The 20,077-nt window shown below is 37.6% G+C and overlaps 1 protein-coding gene across 17 annotated transcripts in view; it reads right to left on the reverse strand.

The window, feature by feature from the left end:
• The window catches only part of NRXN1 (neurexin 1), a 1,113,124-nt gene that overhangs the window by 681,475 nt on the left and 411,572 nt on the right, over positions 1 to 20,077 (reverse strand). For 7 of the 17 annotated variants that reach the window (XM_024753585.1, XM_024753584.1, XM_024753583.1 and 4 more), the window contains 2 exons: positions 8,630 to 8,931; positions 5,311 to 5,472 (listed from right to left, as the gene is read on the reverse strand). In XM_024753585.1, the coding sequence (XP_024609353.1) occupies positions 5,311 to 5,472; positions 8,630 to 8,931 (464 nt within the window). Of the gene's footprint in view, positions 1 to 5,310; positions 5,473 to 6,485; positions 6,531 to 8,629; positions 8,932 to 19,640; positions 19,651 to 20,077 lie in introns of all 17 variants that reach the window. The other 10 variants (XM_024753575.1, XM_024753574.1, XM_024753577.1 and 7 more) reach the window with 3 other exon arrangements.

Below are 20,077 nucleotides of genomic sequence, written 5' to 3' on the forward strand. Positions count from 1 at the left end.
GAAGCCTTCACAATCTTCTAACGTTCTCTGTTGTCCACAAGAAGTAAGACAGGAATTAAGAGGTATTTGCGTAAAGGAAATATTGCACCTTTTTCCTGGTACATTGTGTGAATTACAGCGATGCCACTGCAAATGGCAGAGAGGACCATGCTGATTACATGCAGGTATCAACTATTTCTTCACAGTGGGTGAAAATGTTTACATAAGAGGGTATTTTCTGAACCTCATCCACTTCATAGCTTCTTCCAGATTTTTAGTGCTAAAAGTTTCTCAATGTAATTAAAGGCAGCGCTGATCTAATTAGGTTGATGAAATTTTCAGTAGGGATTTAATTCGCCCTAGCATTTCACTTATTTATTTTTCTAGAATCCTTCCTTAGGCTCATCCCAAGCAACTTTTAGTGGTAGCATTCTAAATTTCCTCACACAGGCAGTGTCTCTACTCGCACAACTGACTGTAAAACTCCAGCAAGTACACATGGTTACAAAAAAACTTCCAATAAAGCATTCTAGGTTGTTTTATCCAGTACAATCCTTTCCTCCCCTTTCAGTTTCATTTCCCTACCAACAAACTATGTAGAATAATGTTCACTCTGCAGGAGGGAAATAGGTGTTTCAAAGCATTCTGGAGGCACAAAGAGGCTAAGAAATGCATAATAGCCCAAGGAGATTCTGAGGCAAGATTAATGAGGGAGCAGCACAACCCTTCCTTGTAAGTCATTAACTGCAGAAGCCCTCGTGGTCAAAATATTGGGATAGAAGCACATATTAGTGAGTTTGCCACCTATCTTTGAATGTTAAAAAACAAACAAACAAAAACCTTTCATGGGAACCTTAGGAATCGACTGTAATACTTTTAGAGCAAAAAAAAAAAAAAAAAGTGCTTTCCAAGTTGTTTAAGGTGAATGGGCAGGGCAGTAGGTGTCCTCAAATAGACTCCAAACATCTCCCTTAGACGCCATGATTTAACTTTCTACGGCATCTTCTAATTCCCTCTCCTGTTGTAGCGATCACTCAAAAAACTGCTTGCTGGAAAAATTAAATTTGATTTTAAGTGATCTTCTTAAGCAACATATATTTCAGGTTTTATTCAGTGGTATACAAAATGCAAAGAATATAAACAAATGCTTCTGTCCAAGCATGATTAGTAATGCTTTTGTAAAAATCAAATGTAAAAAGCATATTTTCAGGGCTTCCCTGGTGGCGCAGTGGTTGGGAGTCCGCCTGCCGATGCAGGGGACGCAGGCTCGTGCCCTGGTCCAGGAGGATCCCACATGCCGCGGAGCGGCTGGGCCCGTGGGCCATGGCCGCTGAGCCTGCACGTCCGGAGTCTGTTCTCCACAACGGGAGAGGGCGCAACGGTGAGAGGCCCGCGTACCGCAAAAAAAAAAGCATATTTTCAAAGATCTATTATCCTCTAGGAATTTCATACATGTGGGCTGTATATAATGGTAATTTATTATTTACAATTTCTCCTGTAACTTTTCTCAAATTTATACCCTTGAAAGTCATTTCCAGTAACCTCAAACATTTCTCCAAAGTCTTTTTATTTATGATGAAAATATAAATACTTTTTAAAAAACTACTTTGATGCCCTTATTATAATTTCTTGGCCATTCAAAGCTCCCTCTCGGTTTGAATGAAGTAATATATGAAGTTCAGGTTAAGTTTTGCCAAATTCTGTTGAAATAATTTTACTTTATTTTGAAATTTGTTAATCACTAAAAAAAAAATTTCTTAATGAGGGTTGGCTGCTCTCCTTGCAAGCCAAGTCTTATTTCAAATAAGCATTATCAAATGCCAGGTAGGGAGAGCCCTAACTGCTAAATGCTTCTAATAAACACTAGATTATGGGTTGTTTCATTATGTAGAGTAATTTTTTTTTTTTACTTTAATCTTTAAAAAATGAAGATGTGAATTAGTGAGAGCGGTAGGCTGTCTCTAGTTTTGTATCTTGAGTGCCACTGTTTATAATGTCATTCAAGTATTATATTTTATCTGACAATATTCTGTGTTTTTATCCTGTTACCCCTTCATTGCTCTTCGGTGGGACAGATAACCTCTAGGTCTGTTTTCCCATTTCCAAAATAAGGAGGTTGGACTTGAAGAATGACTTCCAGGATTCTTCCTATTTTAACACTCCAAAATTTCTTCTATGACTTCAGACATAGTGTTACGAGTATCTCCCCCAGGACTGGTCATCCTAAGGGAGATCACATACTAGACTGAATATAAAAATGTTATGAGCCATAGATGAAATCATAAATAAGATTTTATATAACATGCCTGAGGGCAGAAAGCCTGAGATAAGAGTTAAGGAAGGTTCACATGGGCTTAAGAGGGATGTGGTGAGAATGAACATGGGTATGTTTCTCTCTTTTCAGCAATTCTACAGAGCTCACCTATCTGAAATAAGGTGATTTGATTCAAAATCTATGCTACTTTGTCACAATTTCATTTCAGTAGTAGGAAGAGCAGGGCATTCTAAATAGATAGTAACTCAGACTTGGATGGAAACTATGAACCTTCCAAAACCTCTCCAAGTAAAGTGTGTTTTGATTTATAGGCTGATTGTGCCCGTAGCCTCCCACTCTAGTGTGTCAGGAGGAAATAAAGTGTAAGAGATTATACATCAGTAAAACACTGGCAAGACTTGCTCCAGACACATACCCCAGGCTGTGGAAGAGAGAGATATAGGAAGTGTCCTATTGGTAAGATGAGTGATATCTATCCAGAACCTACAGAGACAATAACTTGAGTGAATCCTCATTGTTTGGACTCAGTAGTTGCCAAATAAATGGAAAATCACCTGACTTGGTTTTTATGGTTGAAAGACCAATTAAAAAGATAAATATAAAATACATAAGCAACAAGGATATAGCACAGGGAATTATAGCCATTATTTGTAATAATCAATAATGGAGTATAATCTGCAAAAATACTGAATCACTATGCTGTACTTAAAACTAATATAAAATTGTAAGTCAAGTATAGTCTAATTTTAAAAAAAGAGATGAGTTCTAAAGCGTCTCAACTTCTCATTAACACTTAAATATTAAAGATATTAATCTGAAGTACAGTTCAATCTGAAACTGTAAATTTGGATTAAGGCAATCCACTGAAGATTCACACACACTGAAAGTTGCCTCACCCAACCTGAACTCAGAAGACAGTGAGGCGCAGCTGAACTTGGGTGATCACTGCAGAAACTCTCATGTTTTTACAGGATACCCAAAAGGGCTCTTTAGCTAGATTCCAGTTTCTGCTCGAGATCCTTGGATTCCCTTTCCTTTTTCCAGTCCACAGCAAGATTAACTTTCTGTAGATAAAGCAGGGCCTAGGGGCGACCGTAGGTTGATCTGTTCACAGTGAAAGTGAGGAAATGGTGTGGATGACTGGGGGTGTGATTCTGCCCCCACCCCAATTCCTATCACCAGAAAGGGCTTCAGGCATCATTTTGTGAAATCTAACTATGTTTTCACCATGCTTCTCCCCAACCTGAAACATGTCCTCCATCCCCGGCTCATAATTATCCTTCAAGATGCTCACATCCTGACTCTTCTGGGTATCTTCCTTGTCTACTAGATCCCCACTCATTCACTCTCTTTTGTACTCAAATATGCATAACTGTACCACACAGAAATGTCTAGTTTACGTTTCTAAAAGTTGTTTCTGTTTGTAACAGAATTGAGGGCTTACACAATCTTCTAACAAACATTCTGTTAGAACACTGTGTATTACGGTGGCTAAGAGCACACAAGTCTCTGAATTCAGACTGCCACGATCATGCTCTAGGCTTGCAGACTTCTTAGCCGTGAGACCCTGCTCGAGAAACTTACCTCTCCAAACCTCAGTTTCCTTGTCTGAAAAGTGCAGATAATTATTTCATATATTGTGGAGATTCCTGCAAAGCTCTTAGTATTGCATTAGGCACAAAATAAGAGCTCAGAAAATGCCTACTGTTATAACAATGATCATAATTATTAGGATTTTATAATGCTCACAGAGCTTAGCACAGTCCTGGGTCACGTTATGTATCTGTAAAAAGTAAAAGTTATTCTCTGGGAGGCAATCAATCCCTTCCACCACAAAGCATAGTTAGATTCAGCCTTTCAGAACTGCATCTCCTTGTATTTGTTAAAACTATAGCGTTTTCGAATCCTTTTTAGGACTCTTCCATATACATTCACATACTGGGCAATGCAACATCCAGTATATTTACATAAATGAAAAACAGGTAAGGATAATTCAAGCATGGATTGTTTTTCACTGGTGCTTACTTGAATCGAGTTTATATGATTACAATATTTTCTTTAAAAGAAACCAAATCCAAAAAAGAAGGGATATATGTATAACTGATTCATTTTGCTGTACAGCAGAAACTGACACAACATTGTAAAGCAGCTATGCTCCAATAAATAAATAAATAAATAAACCAAAGTACATCACTGCTTACCAACACCACCTATGGCTAATCATTAATAAATTCAAAGTTATTAAATTTTATATTTTAGAGGTCTGTACCATTAAACTACAGCCATATAATGCAAGAGGAACTTCTGGTTCTAGCAGCCAAGAGAAACTGGGTTGTGTCTGAATGAAAACAGGCAGCTATTATGGAAAAATATTCATACAAGTTGAAATCCAAAGATCTTCCTGATCTTTTTCTTCCCATACCCCAACAAGTCCCGAGCCCATCAAAAGTTACAACCAACAATGACAGCTGGGAATGAGGGATGAAATTCTTGGTATCTTTTAGCCTGATAGCTTCACTCAAGTAAATATCAAGTGACCTCATTGGATCACAAATGAAACATCTTTACTTCCTTCAGAACATACTTAAAATCTAGGAACAAAATTGTTTCACCATATAGATTCACCTTGTTTTTTTTGCATTTGGTCTCTCATAGTCTATTTTTTTCTTCTTCTTTCCTGTAATGGTCAAATAAGTCTCTGCTGTATATATAACACCTAAGGCATTTAAGTAGAAATGAGCAAGGTGTTTGGCTTAACTCTAGACCCAATATTTCTTTGTGTTTGACTTTCTTTTATAGCTAATATACAACTGCCCCCTGCAAATCATAATTGTGAATTACTTACAGACTGTAAAGAAGAGGAACTTAATTCCTTGATAATGTTCTATGAGTTGCCCCCATCCCCCCAGTCCTATATGAACAACAGTGGAATACTGCATTTAAGGTTGTGCCCCCTGACACCACAAACTCTGGGTCTTCAGCAAAGGCGCTTTCAGTCTGGATCTGAAATGATGAGGTCATGAATTAGGAATGATTCCGGTGACGGTGATATTTACCTCTTTGAGACAGCCCATAAAGTTGTTACTGACTGGTGACCCGGGAAGGTCTGCTGTGCTGGGACTGCCTCCAACATAGAAAAAGTCATCAGACCCCAGCATGGTATAATCTTCTTGCGTGTAGCCCGTTGTGGTAAGAATCCCATCCACTGATATTGTCACCTAGATAACAAAGCACAGGGAAAGGACACGCTATACTCAGACCTAGATACTGTAATCCTGGGATATGCCTGTTTTGTGTTTTGTTTTGTTTTAGTTTTTCATTTTGCGTTTTGGTTTTTGTTTTTTTTTTTCTGTTTGTTTGGTTTTTATTTTTAGACCTATGGCGGAACCCATTTTCATGTCTGTTAGAGGTTTATTCTCCGATTCTATGCAACTAGCCCTAAGAGATCTAAACTAGTTAGAGAGTTAACTGATTATTGAACAAGTGTCAGCATCATCCCTACGGCAACTCAAAAGTTATTTAGCAGACACAAAAATGGTGTTAGTAAAATGCTTCCTAGGTTAGTTTTGCTGGTAGTACATATTAGCAAAGTTTAGTCGTCTGTTATTAACTAATCACAACGTGCACCTTGTTAACAGAAAAGGCGCAAGCTCTTTCCAGCAACGTCACTGTTTGCACTATTGAGCAGCAGCTGTCCAGCATGCAAGTGCCTACGTCCATGCCAAAGGCGAGGGGAAACAAAACAACCAGTGGAAGCAGCACACGCTGATGTGCACATGCAGGAGGGACAGTACCGTTCAGAAAGGAAAGGAAAGAAAACGGGGAGAACCAAAGGAAAACACAACTGCTCTGTGATGACGGAAAGATGAGTGGGTGTGGCATCTCCAGCATTCCCAAATCAAGGGTGCATGCCATGCGTCATGAATGGTTCGAGACTGGCTGAGCTTGCGGTCACTCGGGCCAGCCACCATTTTGTCTTATCCCGTGTTAACCACAGCTGGATGCAAAACGTTCGAAACGTTAACGATGCCCCTACAGGTGAGTTGGAAAACAGAAGTTGACAGGAACAGGTAAAAAATAAGAAGGTCAACAACAGATGAAAAGAAGGAGGTCAAAGTAAGCAGAAGAGTACCAACCGCAGTTCCTCTTTTGTTAATGATGTCTACAGTTAAAAGAAAGAAAGAAAACACACGGCAAACCCAAAATAAGAAACAATTAGAATGATATCTACCGAACAATGTAGTTTGTTTACCATAGCGTGTCCAATGCCTGAGTGCTTTGTGGAGAAGGGGGGAGAAAGGAAATTAAAAACTGTGAACAGAATAACGATCGTTACTTAAAAAATATGATGGTCTCTACCATGTTAGTACATTTTTTGATTCAGGTAACGGTTAGTAGAATGAAACATTCCATGAATGACATGTTAGTTATTAAGCATGTTAGTAACATAGAAAAAGGGCAAAAAAATTTTACAAGAAAAAAGCAGACTAACAAATAGGCCTCCCACAGAGGTAATATTTTTCCTGCCAGTACTGTTCGTAACTTGCTATGAGACAGAAACAGACATATGGCAATGTTCCTTTGTCTCCCTGAGTACATCTGACAGACATTGAAAAAGTCTAAAAGGGATTCAAAGGCCTAAAGCTCATCAGCTGACCACTGCCGCCTTTTGCCCATAAGCGATCCCTCCCCAACCCTGGCCCACCCCAGTCCCAGCAAATTCATAGGAATCGGTTGGCATTGCCCTACTACTCAATTTTACAGCATACAGGGACTTCTGCTCAACTCCAAAACTTCCTTCGGTCATATTGATGGACTTTAGGGTCACAGTTTACTGCAATGAAACAAAGCAAAGATCCTGACACATAGAATGAGTAGAATGGATTTGTTTTTAATCTGTCCTGCCACACATGCACCCCGGCTGTATAACTGCAGTTTCCTTTGAGCTACCAATTCACAGTTTGGTTTGTAACCTGAGCAAAGGCAAATCTAGAAAGTAGGCTCCTCAAGCCCCACCCTTCCTTCTGTGCTTCTCTCAAATGAGCCTTCGGCCTCTTGGTGCAAATCTGAGAGAAAAATAAAAAGGGAAAACCAAAGAGACACACTCATAGGAAATCCGTGGTCTACAGCTACCCCAATGGTGGGCAACTATCCCCCAAGGCAGGTGTGAAGCATGCAGGGCCCCTCCCATGACACTAAGGCCTCTGAAAGGTCTTGGAGGGTCTCAGGAAATCCTTCATTTTTACTTTTCTGCCTCAGCTAGACTAAATCTGCACTCCTAAAATTCCTGTTTGCTTCTCTAGCTTGGATAGTTTAAGCCTTTCAGAAGTGGGAAAGAAAAGGTTAGACAGTTAACAGCTCAGAAAGAGAGGGCTGTTTTAGTAAAGGAAAACCAGAGACAATCCGGTCATTCTGCAACTGTTCAGAGAAACAACAAGTATGTTAAGGATATTAGTTTGAGATCAGCAGGTACTGCAGAAAAATTAGTCACTGTCAACACTTAACAGAATGGTACGCTGTAATATGATAAAATTTCAAATAATAATCAAAACTTATCATGTTCAGTATAAAAGGACAATCTATTCATTTTCATCTGTGTATATATATATATATATATATACTGTAATAATATGTCTCAGTTAAAAGCATACAGTATATGGGGACCCATAGATTTACTGAAAAATTGATATTTTCCTAACATGTAGACACTTGGAAGAATTTTTTTTAAATACAATCAAATAGAAATGGGCATCTAGAAGATGAACTGGCCTCTCCAGAGACATTTGGGATTTAACATAAGTGTCTGTGCTAAAAGTAAAAATATCTTCATAAACAGACTCTTCAGGAGATGTGGAAACCCCCAAAGTCATTTTTCCCCCTCAGGGACTCTTCTTGTCCTCATTTCAGAGTTTGGGGTGGGGAGGGAGTAGGGACTGATACATTCCCAAATCACAAACACACTGTTGTTGGATTTTTTTTTTTTAACGACAAAAAAGGAACTGTGATTTAATGACCCCAATGTGCATGCTTCCAAATGATCACCATGAAAACTATAATTTAAAATCAAATAAACAAAAAAACTAAAAACACAACAGAATCACACACATCACAGGAAGGGCAGGTCGCAGGGATAACCTTGCAGCCCTCTGGGAAACTGTCATATGTCGCTGTGTCAAAATAGCCTTTAGGCCCCTGGAACTTTCTAGATATGCCCCTGCTCAAGTATGGCAGGAAGATTCATCTCAGAAGAAGAAAGAGCTAATTTGTAAGCCACTCTGAGGAGCCCTGTATCATGTTGTTAGGGTTTTCAAGTACCACACACACAGCTGTAGCGAGAAACAAAGCCAGTTACTCTCTTATCCACTGCGCTGTTACCTGACGCAGATTCCTGGTGACTTTCACATCATGCCAGGCATTATCATTAAACTTTCCATTCACGGGCTCCACTAGTGCTTCAAAGGCCCCTGATCCCAAATTAATGACCAGAGAGACAGCTCCATTTTTCAGGGCGAGATTGACATAATCAGCTGATTTCCCAGTGTGAAGCATCAGTCCATTCCTCTGAAGGGTTTTAAAGGACAGAGTTATTTCATCGCTGCTGCTTTGAATGGGGTTTTGAGACAAGTCGTAGCAGAAGTATTCAGATCCCTTGAAAGTGGCAATGTATTCTTCTTTTCCTAGAGGAAAACAGATACATACATGCGTAAGTAAAGAAACATACTATGTAAATTAGCAAATCTTCACAGAAACAATAACTAATCAGCCCCCAAATTAACTCTGTCTAGTTAACATTCATGACAAGAGCCCTGTCAAAGAGAGTTAAATAGTACTGTAGGTGGCAGTATATTTTTAATAAACCTCAGCTCTTGGGCCATCAACTGCAATAGCTAAAGCTGACATTCGTGAAAATTCAATGCATTTTTAAGTATCACTGCAAGAGCTCTGATCAGAGAAAGTAGCTCTGTGATATCTTGAGGGCACGAGTCAGGTACCATAAATACATATTGGATGGTTCTACTCTGCTGGCAACAATGGATTCCAATGTGTTTACAACATTCTCTCCATCCAACTGAGGCGTTATTTTAATTTTCAGTGAGGCATTTATATTCAAAGATCTTCTCAGTGAAGAGCCAAATATTTCCACCACTGAGAAACCATAACAGATTATCTGATGAGGGGAAAGCAAAGAAAAAATAATAGAATTTGGTCTGGAAGTAAATAGATTTCCTATAGAGCAAGTGCATTTTTTCTCCCTGGGTGGAGGTGGCAGTGATAGAAGGCTTAATGGTATTAGCTGGATCGTTGGTTCATTCCCTGATCTCACCAAGCAGATGGTAGGGCTGGCTTTTATGAGACTGGAAATCCAGGGCATCCTCAGGGGGACAGCATGTAAATGAAGTCTCAACATCGTCTATATATCTCAGTCTTTACTACATTTAGGAGTAACAATGTAGATCCCACAAAATGTTAGATCAAACAGAAATGTGGCTATTTGGAAAGAGCAGTCTTTTCCCAATAATTAAACGAGTTTAACCAAAAAAAGAGTAGAAGCCAAAAGCTCCCTCAACTTTCTAGGCAATGATGGCGTTGTACCAAGAAAAATGAGACAGTATGGTTTGGACTCAGCTTCCGATAAACTATAAACATAGAATTATAAGTGATACTAGAGAATCTTAACCTGTTTCCCTGGTAATACAGCATCTCTACTATGCCCACTGGAGAGTTCATATACTAACAGGGGTCTCACTCTTATCCTGGCAATAGGATTTTACCTCAGGAGTATTGTCATTCAATAATCTAATAACTCATGCCTTTGCATCAGAGCTCAAATCAAGGTCTCAGCTCATCAAGGCCCAATGACCTGACTCTCTGGATACAGAAAGTACCATAAGCAGCTACAGGTAAACAAGACATGGCACTGAGTAAGACTGTGAGCACCTAAGAACTTTCACAAGAGAGTGAATCCTTGAGGGAGAGTCACTGCCTACTAGTAAACTATTAGTGAAGTCTAGTGGTCAGGCTCAACCCACCACATTCTGAGGCAGAGTCACCAAGCACAGCCCAATCCATACTAGAGGGTCCCTTCCATTCAAACACTCAAAATATTGGCTGAAATCCCCCCAAGTGTTAAGCCCAGTGCTAGTCTTTAGGGATAACAGAGTGACCAAGACTGACCTAATCCTTGTCTCTGAATGTCTACAGTTTAGGTGTTTGTTTCCCTGGTCAGTTCAATATGGCAAGTGCCTTGATATTGGGAGCCAGCACAACTAAAATGTCTGATATACTAGGAAAAAAAAAAAAGAAGCAGGCTAAACTATGAATTTAGATCCTAGCTGGCCAATTGTTAACTGCACTGGGGGCAATTATGCATCTTTTTAAATCTCAGTTTCTAAAAATGGTTACTGATACCAGTCTTTCAGGATATAATGAGATAATGCTGTACAGGCATCTGGCAAAGTTGGTGGGCACTAGAAATGGTAGATGTCTTCCTCCTTGCCTGCCTAATGTAATAAATGTGATAAATGATTTAAAACAAATAGCATATGTCATACTTCACTGTGAAATCTAGAACGCTCTCTTTAAGATCAGAAACAGAACACAGATGCCCACTATCAACACACTGTGCTTAAAGTCCTAGATAATGTAGGACGACAAGAGAAACACATAAGCATTATCAAGGGTATAAGTGAAAAAACCCACATCATATTAGCAAATATAATTGTATACACTGAAAGACCAAAATTATCTTTAAAAAAAACTGTTGGGTTGAAGATATTTCAGAAAGATCGTAGGGTTATACGTACCAGGGAAAATCAATATTTTAAACATACAAACAGAGCTATAGATTCAATGAAATTCCAGTAAAAATCTCAATGATTTTTTAAAATGAATACGAAAAGCTGATTCTACAAGTTCTATGAGAAAAACAAAGAGCCCAAAATAGCCAAGATACACCACAGAAAGAAGATTAAGGAACTTTCCTGTAAAGATGAACAATTATTAGAGAATTATGATAATAAAGATAATGCATTAGGATAGACAAAAGGGGGAGAATAAAGATAATAATCAAACTAAAAATATTCTTAAGCATATATGAAAATGATTTATATCAGGTCAGGCATTGCAAATAAGTGAGCAAAGTATAGGTTAGTCAATAAATGGTGCTGGGACAACTGGTTATCTACATGAATAAAGTGAAATTGGATCTTTACATCATTTTGTTTACAAAAAATGAATTCTCCATGGACTAAGGATATAAATTAGTAAGGTAAGTCTGTAAAACTTTTGTAAGACAAGAAATTACAATACTGAAGTATGGAAGGATTTATTAAATAGCCACAAAAATCACTAATAAAATATTGATAAATTCAACTGCATTAAAATTAATGCAGTTAATTTAATGCACAAGTTAATGGTTCATCAATAATACCATAAAGAGAGTAAGAATCTAAATTAGGTTGGTAGAAAATATTTTCATACCATATTAATCTACAAAGGACTACAATACAGGATTCGCAAAGCATTCTGATAACTCGATTTGAAAAACAAGATGAACGATGGGAAAATGGGCAAAATAAATGTATAGTAATTTCATAGAAAAACAGGTATATGCTGTATGAATAAATAAAAAGATGCTCAATTCTATGAGTCTTCAGGGAAAGGCAAAAATCAAATTATATTCAGAAACTATTTCATAGCCATGAAATTGACAAAAAATGATATGAAAAGATAGAAAAACTCCAGGCTTCGTAAAAGCTATGGAAAAATAGTAATTCTTATCCAATGCTAATGAGAGTGCTGATGAGCTGAAAATCGACTGACGGCAATAAGCGCTATTTGGCCTTATGCGAGCCCGTGGGAGCGTCACATATTATAAAGGTGTCAGTCTTTAGAAAATTGTTACCATAGTCAATAAAAATACAATTCCCAATTCCCTTCAATTCATTTCTCTCTTCTCACTGTTCTGATCATTTGATGATAGGGAGTCAGGTGAATTCTGGTTCAGATATACTGAGATTCACTTATCTGAAGATGATATTTGCAAATTTTTCATCCCCAAGGAATACTCAGTACAGATCTCTGAGCCAAAGGGAGTTTTAGAGACCCTCTTCTAGCCCAAGCTTTTAATTTACATTGTTAAGAAAATGATGCCCATGGAGTTTAAATGACTGTCAAATTCAGAAAGTGCACCAACCACAGAAGCAGGATTAGAATTCAGCCTCTGACTACCCTTAAATACTAAATAACAGAGTTTGGGGGCTTGAAGAGGTTTGATCTAGTTAAAAGGCTGTAGCATTTTATCTAAGTGATTTCACATCATTCCAAATATGATTTATTCAAAATAAATCTTGACAAAGGATTTATTTGCCAGATAATGTGGCAGAGCCAAAGGAAAAAAATAGTAAATAGAGTTTGCAGTTCACTAGACGGAAAGCTGTGAAGTTATATGAGAATTGATGACATTTCATGCCATCATATTCCTATTACTTAAAAATGGAAATGTATCACTCCTTTTATATTGTTTAATGTCAAATTTAGATGATTTAAATTTGCATTAAATGCAACCACATAGTTTTGGAAAAAAATCACGCTGTATAATATATCATTACCTCAAAAGGCCATAAATGAGACATGAATCTAAGCAGGGAAAATCTTTTTGCTATGTTCTTTTTCAAGAAAGAATATGTGTACTATGTGAGAATACATAAGTCATTCTACTTTCTTCAAGAGCACTACAATTCCTCCAATTATTTGTTACCATACAGTCTTTGTCATTGTTTTCTGCTATGTCATATGCAAATACCAAGCAGCATAGTGAAGAGTTATTTATGCTTTCCTGTTGAACACCTAAAGAATGGGTCTATGTCCATTTTAAAATGTAAGTCCCAAATATCTTGTGCATTTCTAGAATGTTCTAAAACAATAAACATCAAAAAGAAATTAGATTCACGGCAACATTTATATCAACAAATTCTTATATTCAGGATACATAAAGAACTTATACAAATCAATCAGGAAAAAAAAACAAAAAAAAACAAAACTAGCCAAACCAACAGGAACAGACACTTTTATCCATGATAAAAGGATATCCACATGGAAAGATGTTCAACTTTATTAGTATTCAGAGAAATGCAAACTAAACCACAATAAAATATCAATACATTCCACTACAATGAATAAAATGAAAAAGACAAAATGCACAAAGTGTTAGTGAGGATGTGAAGCAACTAGAACTCTCATGTATTGCTGGTGAGAACTGCTTTTTGAAATTAGCAATATCTTTTAAAGCTAAACACCTGCCTACCTTATGACCCAGTAACCCCCACTTGTAAGGATACATCCAACAAAATGGACAAAAAGATCATCAGAATAACATACTAGAATGTTTACAGCAGCACTCTGCATAATAACCTCAAACTGAACAGCACTGAAATGCCAATCAATAGTAGAATGGATAAATAAATTGGGGTATAGTTACACAGTGAAATATTAGACAACAATGAGAACATATAATCTACAACTATGTGCAAAAATATGGATAAATCTCAGAATAATAACATTGAGTAAAAAGAATTCCACACATAAAAGAGAACATACTTATGATTCCAGTTATATAAAATTTTTTTAAACAAGCAAAAACTAATCTCTACTGTTGTAAGTCAAGGTAATGGCTACCTTTGGTAGATATGAAGCAGGGACTAGTTAGGAGGACTTTTTGGGTGCTAGCAATGTTCTGTTCTGGATCTGGTGTTGGTTATGGGTGTGATCAGAGTGCAAAAAATCATATAGCTGTACACTTATGATACGTGCACATCTTAGTATTTATACTATATTTCAAAAAATAATTTAAATACTAGTTTAAATAATCTATATGATTGAGAACAAAACAAGTTCACCTGATAAAGTCTTTTCTTTCTGATTCATAGGGTGATTGATATGAGCAAGACACTACTCCCATCAATGTTACTTTTATTAGTAAAAATGAAAATAATAGCAACAATAATAATACCAGTTATGTAGCATTTAAAAACTTTTCAATGCATATTAATATCCCTTAATATCATTTGCTCTCCAGAGTGACCTCATAGGATTTAGAAAAAAGTATATAAGCTGCAATGGATATAATTATAATTGTTTGAAGGACCATAGCCAAATGTGCTGATTAATGGATCATTGTCAAGATAAAGGGAATCTCTATTATTCATCATAGAAATGCTATGATAGAATGAGAGAAACAATTAAAAAATAAACTGCTCAAAAGCTTGGAGCATTTTTCTAATATTCTATATTAATTTGCTTTCCTATGCAATACAATTGGAGGAAGAGATCTAATAGAGTGCCATTGGAATTAGTCCTATTCAATTTTCAGCCCTCTAATAATTTAGATGAAAATACACAGTTCTTGCTCATCTCATTTTCTGAAGGAAATTTCAATGAAAAAATCCAAATTGTACAAATTCTTGTTATGCTGACTAGATAAGCTGATTCTGACAAAGTTAAATTTAATGGGAATAAACCTGAGTTCTATTCTCAGGTCTAAAACTACTCAACTGAACAAGTAAGAGTATATAGGAAACAAGACACATCAGATAAAACAAACAAAGCCAAATCTTTAGAGGATTTAGAACATGAATCAACAGTGTGATAGAGACATTCAAAAAAGCCCAGGTATGCACGGGTTACATTCATGAAAGTTCTTAGAGGAGGGATGGGACGGTGTTGTGCTTTAGTGCTAGGCAGCTCATGCCTGTTATCACACTCCTATTTAGACAAGCTGGAGTACGTTTGGATATACGCTAAGATGATAAAAGACTTCTAGATTATATAAGGTAGTGTTAAAAACTCTCTAAAGAAAAAATTTAGGGGATACATGACAGTATCTTGAAACATCAGGAAGGATGTCCCCTAGAAGAGTAATTCCATTTTGTATGGAAACAGGGGTGTAAGTAGAATCAAAGCATGAAAGGTATGGGAAAACATATTCTCAATATAATGAAGACTTTCTAAGAGAGGTATCCATAGGTGGAACATTCACTTTGACAGAAAACAAATTACTCATCAAAAAAAGAACTTAAACATTACTGAAATACATAACTGAAAAACATAATTGCATATGGCAGAAGGTTCTCAATCTTTGGATGGAAGAATGAAAAAACAGATCCTTTTCAACAGCAAGAATTACTGACTTCTACTTTAGAGAGAGGAATATTACACAAAGAAAGGTTAAATGGCTCCCCAAGTTCACACAGAAATTGATTCTCAGGATAATGCCCCTTCCCATTGCCTATGCTTGGGGTAAAGTCTCATTAATTTGACCCTATGTTTCCACAATTTTCAGCTTCACTGAACTTCTTTACTAAGTGAAGGATCTGCAAGGGAATGGCCCTAGTTCCTAAGGACAATGATGTCTATGGGCAGAGAGGAGTCCCACTATTCTCACTTACATGAAGAATGTCAGGCCATTTTCCTAAGCCAAGAACCTGACCTACATTATTGTTCTTGATTATCTTGCATTTCATATACACAATCCCAAATCACACAGGTTTATAAGGTTTTACTATATCTTAAAATATATTCTAAGATTGTGTTCAACACAAACCAGAAACTGAAATCAACATGTGAAAAAAGCAAGTGAACAAAAAACAACGCTTGAGTAAGAGACTTGTTTCATTTGTTTTACTGCTCTAGAAGTCAAATACACAAGAATATTGTGCCGAAAATGTCCTTGACTAAACAAAAGTACACACTAGAAGTTTACATTATTACTTTTTTTTTTTTTTTTTTTTGTGGTACGTGGGCCTCTCACTGTTGTGGCCTCTCCCGTTGCAGAGCACAGGCTCTGGACACGCAGGCTTGGTGGCCATGGCTCATGGGCCCAGCCGCTCCATGGCATGTGGGATCTTCCCAGACGGGGACACGAACCCATGTCCCCTGCATCGTCAGGTGGACTCTCAACCACTGCGCCACCAGGGAAGCCCCGAAGTTTACATTATTAAATTAAATAACATGCCTGGCTTTCTCTGACTATAAAGGTAAAGCAAGTTTAGAAAAACAGGAAAAGAAAGTCTGCCTATTGAAAATCACATCAGGTTAAATTCTCAGTCCCTCAGTGTAACAGAAAACAGCATAGTTTTATTTGCCAAAACCCTCTGTAATTTAGAAATTAAAACAATCAATTGATCACTATAAGGAAAAACAGCATTATTTTAAAGGGAGAGTAGTTCACTCTTACCTTGGATTTTCTACCTGATGCAATGCTGTAAATCATTCCAAAATTCCCAAATGTGATTCAATCTACAGAAATTCTGAGGCTAACTTCTATTGTTTGCAGCAAGAAATCAAGCTTCATAAAATATTCATTCTTCAAGGTTTTATTTCACTTTAGATACACCTCAAGGCAACCAGTCCAGAAGTAAGTTGCCAAGAATCCATCAGATAACCCCCAAAATAGGCACACTCTTAATGACAATATATGTGAGGTCATTAAATATGAAAGGTAAAGAAGACTTAGATATTATTTGGCACAATGCTCGAATTTGTTAGATGAAGAGAGTGAGGCCTCAATAGATAAAACTGTGGTCACATAAAAAATTGGAGTAGAATCAAAATATGTATAACTCTTGCCCTCTTTATTCCAACCTCATGTTCTTCCTTATTTCCTATGTATTGCCATGAAATGAACCTCTAATTCATTACCAAAAACTAAATGCAGCTTAAACTTGAACATATTAAAAAAAAAAAAATAGGACATAGCCCAACACTCTATGGCAATTTTCCAATCCTACTATGCAACTGATTTGCATTTGTTTCAATAACTGCAGGTGCTGGGAACCAAACAGGCCACTCCATGCCTAACCGGGCTGATGACCATTCAGTTCTGCACAGATGATACGACACACAGGGAGAGTCAGAAACAAACATTCACCAGGTGTGCAATATCGCAATTTCTGGGCCTGCCTCCAGCTCAACTCCCACAGCTGAACCTATGACAACTAGGCTCTAGCATCTTTTAACCTGGAGGATACCAGTGACACAACCAAAGTAAAAACATAGCTTGGTGAATTTAGGCTTTGCAAAGAATCTCTATATGAACTTATGATTCCTTTGGGGTCAATTAATGATTACCTAATAAATAAATTATATGTATGTATATATAGCAAATATACTATTATATACATAATTATAGGAAGACAATGATATTTATAGCAGATTTATAGATATCCTGTATTTATAAACAATCCTCATTTATACTAAGATCAGTATAAACTAAGAACACTTGGATTTTACAGTACCACGCTTTGCACTAGGGGAAGAGAAAGGATGCTGGAAACCCATGGCATGTCTTTGAACTTAAGGCAAAGAATATTGAATCCAAAAGTCACACATGTAAAGCACCTAGCAGTCCTCAAACTGGAATTGAGAGGGAGATTAATAATTCATTCAGGCATCATCTTGGTCAAACTTTTCTATTTTATTCCATGTACATATAAGTCCATGCCACTCTCTCACTTCGTTCCAGCTTTCCATTCCCCCTCCCTGTGTCCTCAAGTCCATTCTCTACGTCTGTGTCTTTTATTCCATGTACAATGGAAAGCCATTGGAGTACTGAAGCTGGAGAGTGACAAGTTCTGATTTACATTTTTAAAAGTTAAGTCTGGTTTCTGTGTGGAGTTTGGATTCTGGATATGCATGAAAGTGCTAGCAATGAGACTAACAGTTATAAAGTTATAGACCATAGGAATGAGGGCTATAGAGTCATATACACCTGGCCCTTCCATTTTATCGGGATGGAGTCAACGACAGGAAGAGAACAGGACAGTGGCCATGCTTATAGTCTCTTTCTGTTGGTTGTACCTGCTTCTTTGGTTCACCCTCACTGACCTCTGATGCCTTCCAAATGGTAGATTCCTAAGTGCTCTGTAGGGCCTCCCCACTGCATTTTCCAAACATAATTTAAGGGGTGGGGTGGTGGAGATAGAGAGATTCATCTGGCTCAACCTGCTTCATCCTCTGGTTCCAACACACTGCATCTGGCTACTGTGATCCCCTGGCCCAGCAGCCCAGCAAATGACCTTCTTGTGAGTGATACTGGCCAGATGGCTCAAGCCCCAGACTAAAGTGGAGTGTCTGCATGACCCATAGAATCCTAGGCCTCCTGGCTATAGCAGACATTGAGAGTATAGGTTATATTCCTTGGTCTCTGTCCACTGTACCAGTCCCCTTCTCTCCTCAGAAAGGCACGAGGCAGGTCAGCAAACCTGATGCAGACACTGTCATGTGCAAGGAATGCAGAATGCAGACATTCCTCTTTTGCAGGCATACACAGGCACTGCACACGCTTCTATAGCAGTCTGTTCTCCCGGTTACCTTGGGTAAAGGAAGCACACTTCTCCTTGGACAATACATTTTCATGGGGTCTATGACCTACTGACTCTTCTGCCCCACTCACCCATCTCCAGTGCTTAGGTAGATAAGGAAGGTGGGAGGTAGGGAGGAATCAGGAGGGGTCAAAAGATCAGTTTTGCTGTCTTCCAGTAAGTGCTGAGGAACATAACTGGCCCGTTTCTAGAGATTTTCTTTATAGTGGAGGTTACTTAAATTCCGTGTCAGGGGCCTTTAGTTAACAATTCTGTGAGAAAAACGTATCCTCAGCATGCCGCCGTGAGCATAAAGAAATACCTGGCATATGGTGGGCAATCAACTGTTATTATTATTGTTATTATTAAAGTAACTACCATATTTTAAAGGACTGTCCAGCAGTTTTTAAAAAATCAGCTTTTTACCTAATCATTTAATAACCAGAATATCATTATGCCCAGCACCCGAATTCTAGGAAATTTTTGGTTAATTCAGGTTCATGGAGTAAGAAAGAGATGGAGGTATTACAAATGGCATAAAGGAAGGAAAAATATGTCTCTTTATTGATGGTTTACCCTTTTGAAGAGGTTTATACCTTGATGACTTGCAAAATGATTTCATGAGGTTTTTGTGTTGTTTTTATTTTTCATTCTCTAAGGGAAAAAAGCATCGCACTAAGGATCAGGAGAGTTGAGCGCTGGTTTCCACTCAGCCACTTTTCAGCTCTCTGCCCTTGGCCACTCCAGCTAGCCTCACTGGACCATTATTTTCTTCCCTGGCAAAGTGACATAGCTGGACTAAGTGATCTCCAGTGTTTCTTTCAATTCTAAAATTTTATGGCCCTATAACATTCTTGATTCATTGAGCCACTGTTTCATTGATTCACTCAATAAACATTTACTGAGGCTCAACTCTGTGCCAAACTCTACTGCTTTCCTGCTGTCAAAATCATACAACATGCTAGAGTTAAAGTGTCTTTAAAGGTTTCTGATGGCTGCTGCTTTTACAAGGAACTTTCCATAGCAACCTCTGTCTCCCTGAGCTTCTAGATCTACTTTTCCACTTATACTGTAAGGACTTAAAATTTAAGAAAAACAAAGCAACATGGAAGGTGTTCTGTTCACACTCTATCAGAAATAAACTTTCTATTCTGATCACTTTTCTTCCTTAGTCCAGAAAAGAACACCTTCAACAGACTTTTTGGTCCAATATATGCTGGGGTGTTAAAAGAATGTAATGAATTTTTTTTTTCTCCCAAATTTAAGGTACTTTTCCATATAAATGAAATTCTTAGTATAATAAAACATTTGAAGAGAAAGCTGGTATTACTTACTATATGTTTATATGAATTAATTTGGGAGCAGGTATATTTCTCTAATTAATGTATGAAAGGATAAACCAATAATGACTAGTGTTTTCCTATGGATAGAACCCTTGGTTTGGAATTAGGAACCCTGAGTTCAG

Source organism: Neophocaena asiaeorientalis, unplaced genomic scaffold, assembly GCF_003031525.2.
Source record: "Neophocaena asiaeorientalis asiaeorientalis breed wild unplaced genomic scaffold, Neophocaena_asiaeorientalis_V1.1 scaffold171, whole genome shotgun sequence".
NCBI classification, from domain to species: domain Eukaryota; kingdom Metazoa; phylum Chordata; class Mammalia; order Artiodactyla; family Phocoenidae; genus Neophocaena; species Neophocaena asiaeorientalis.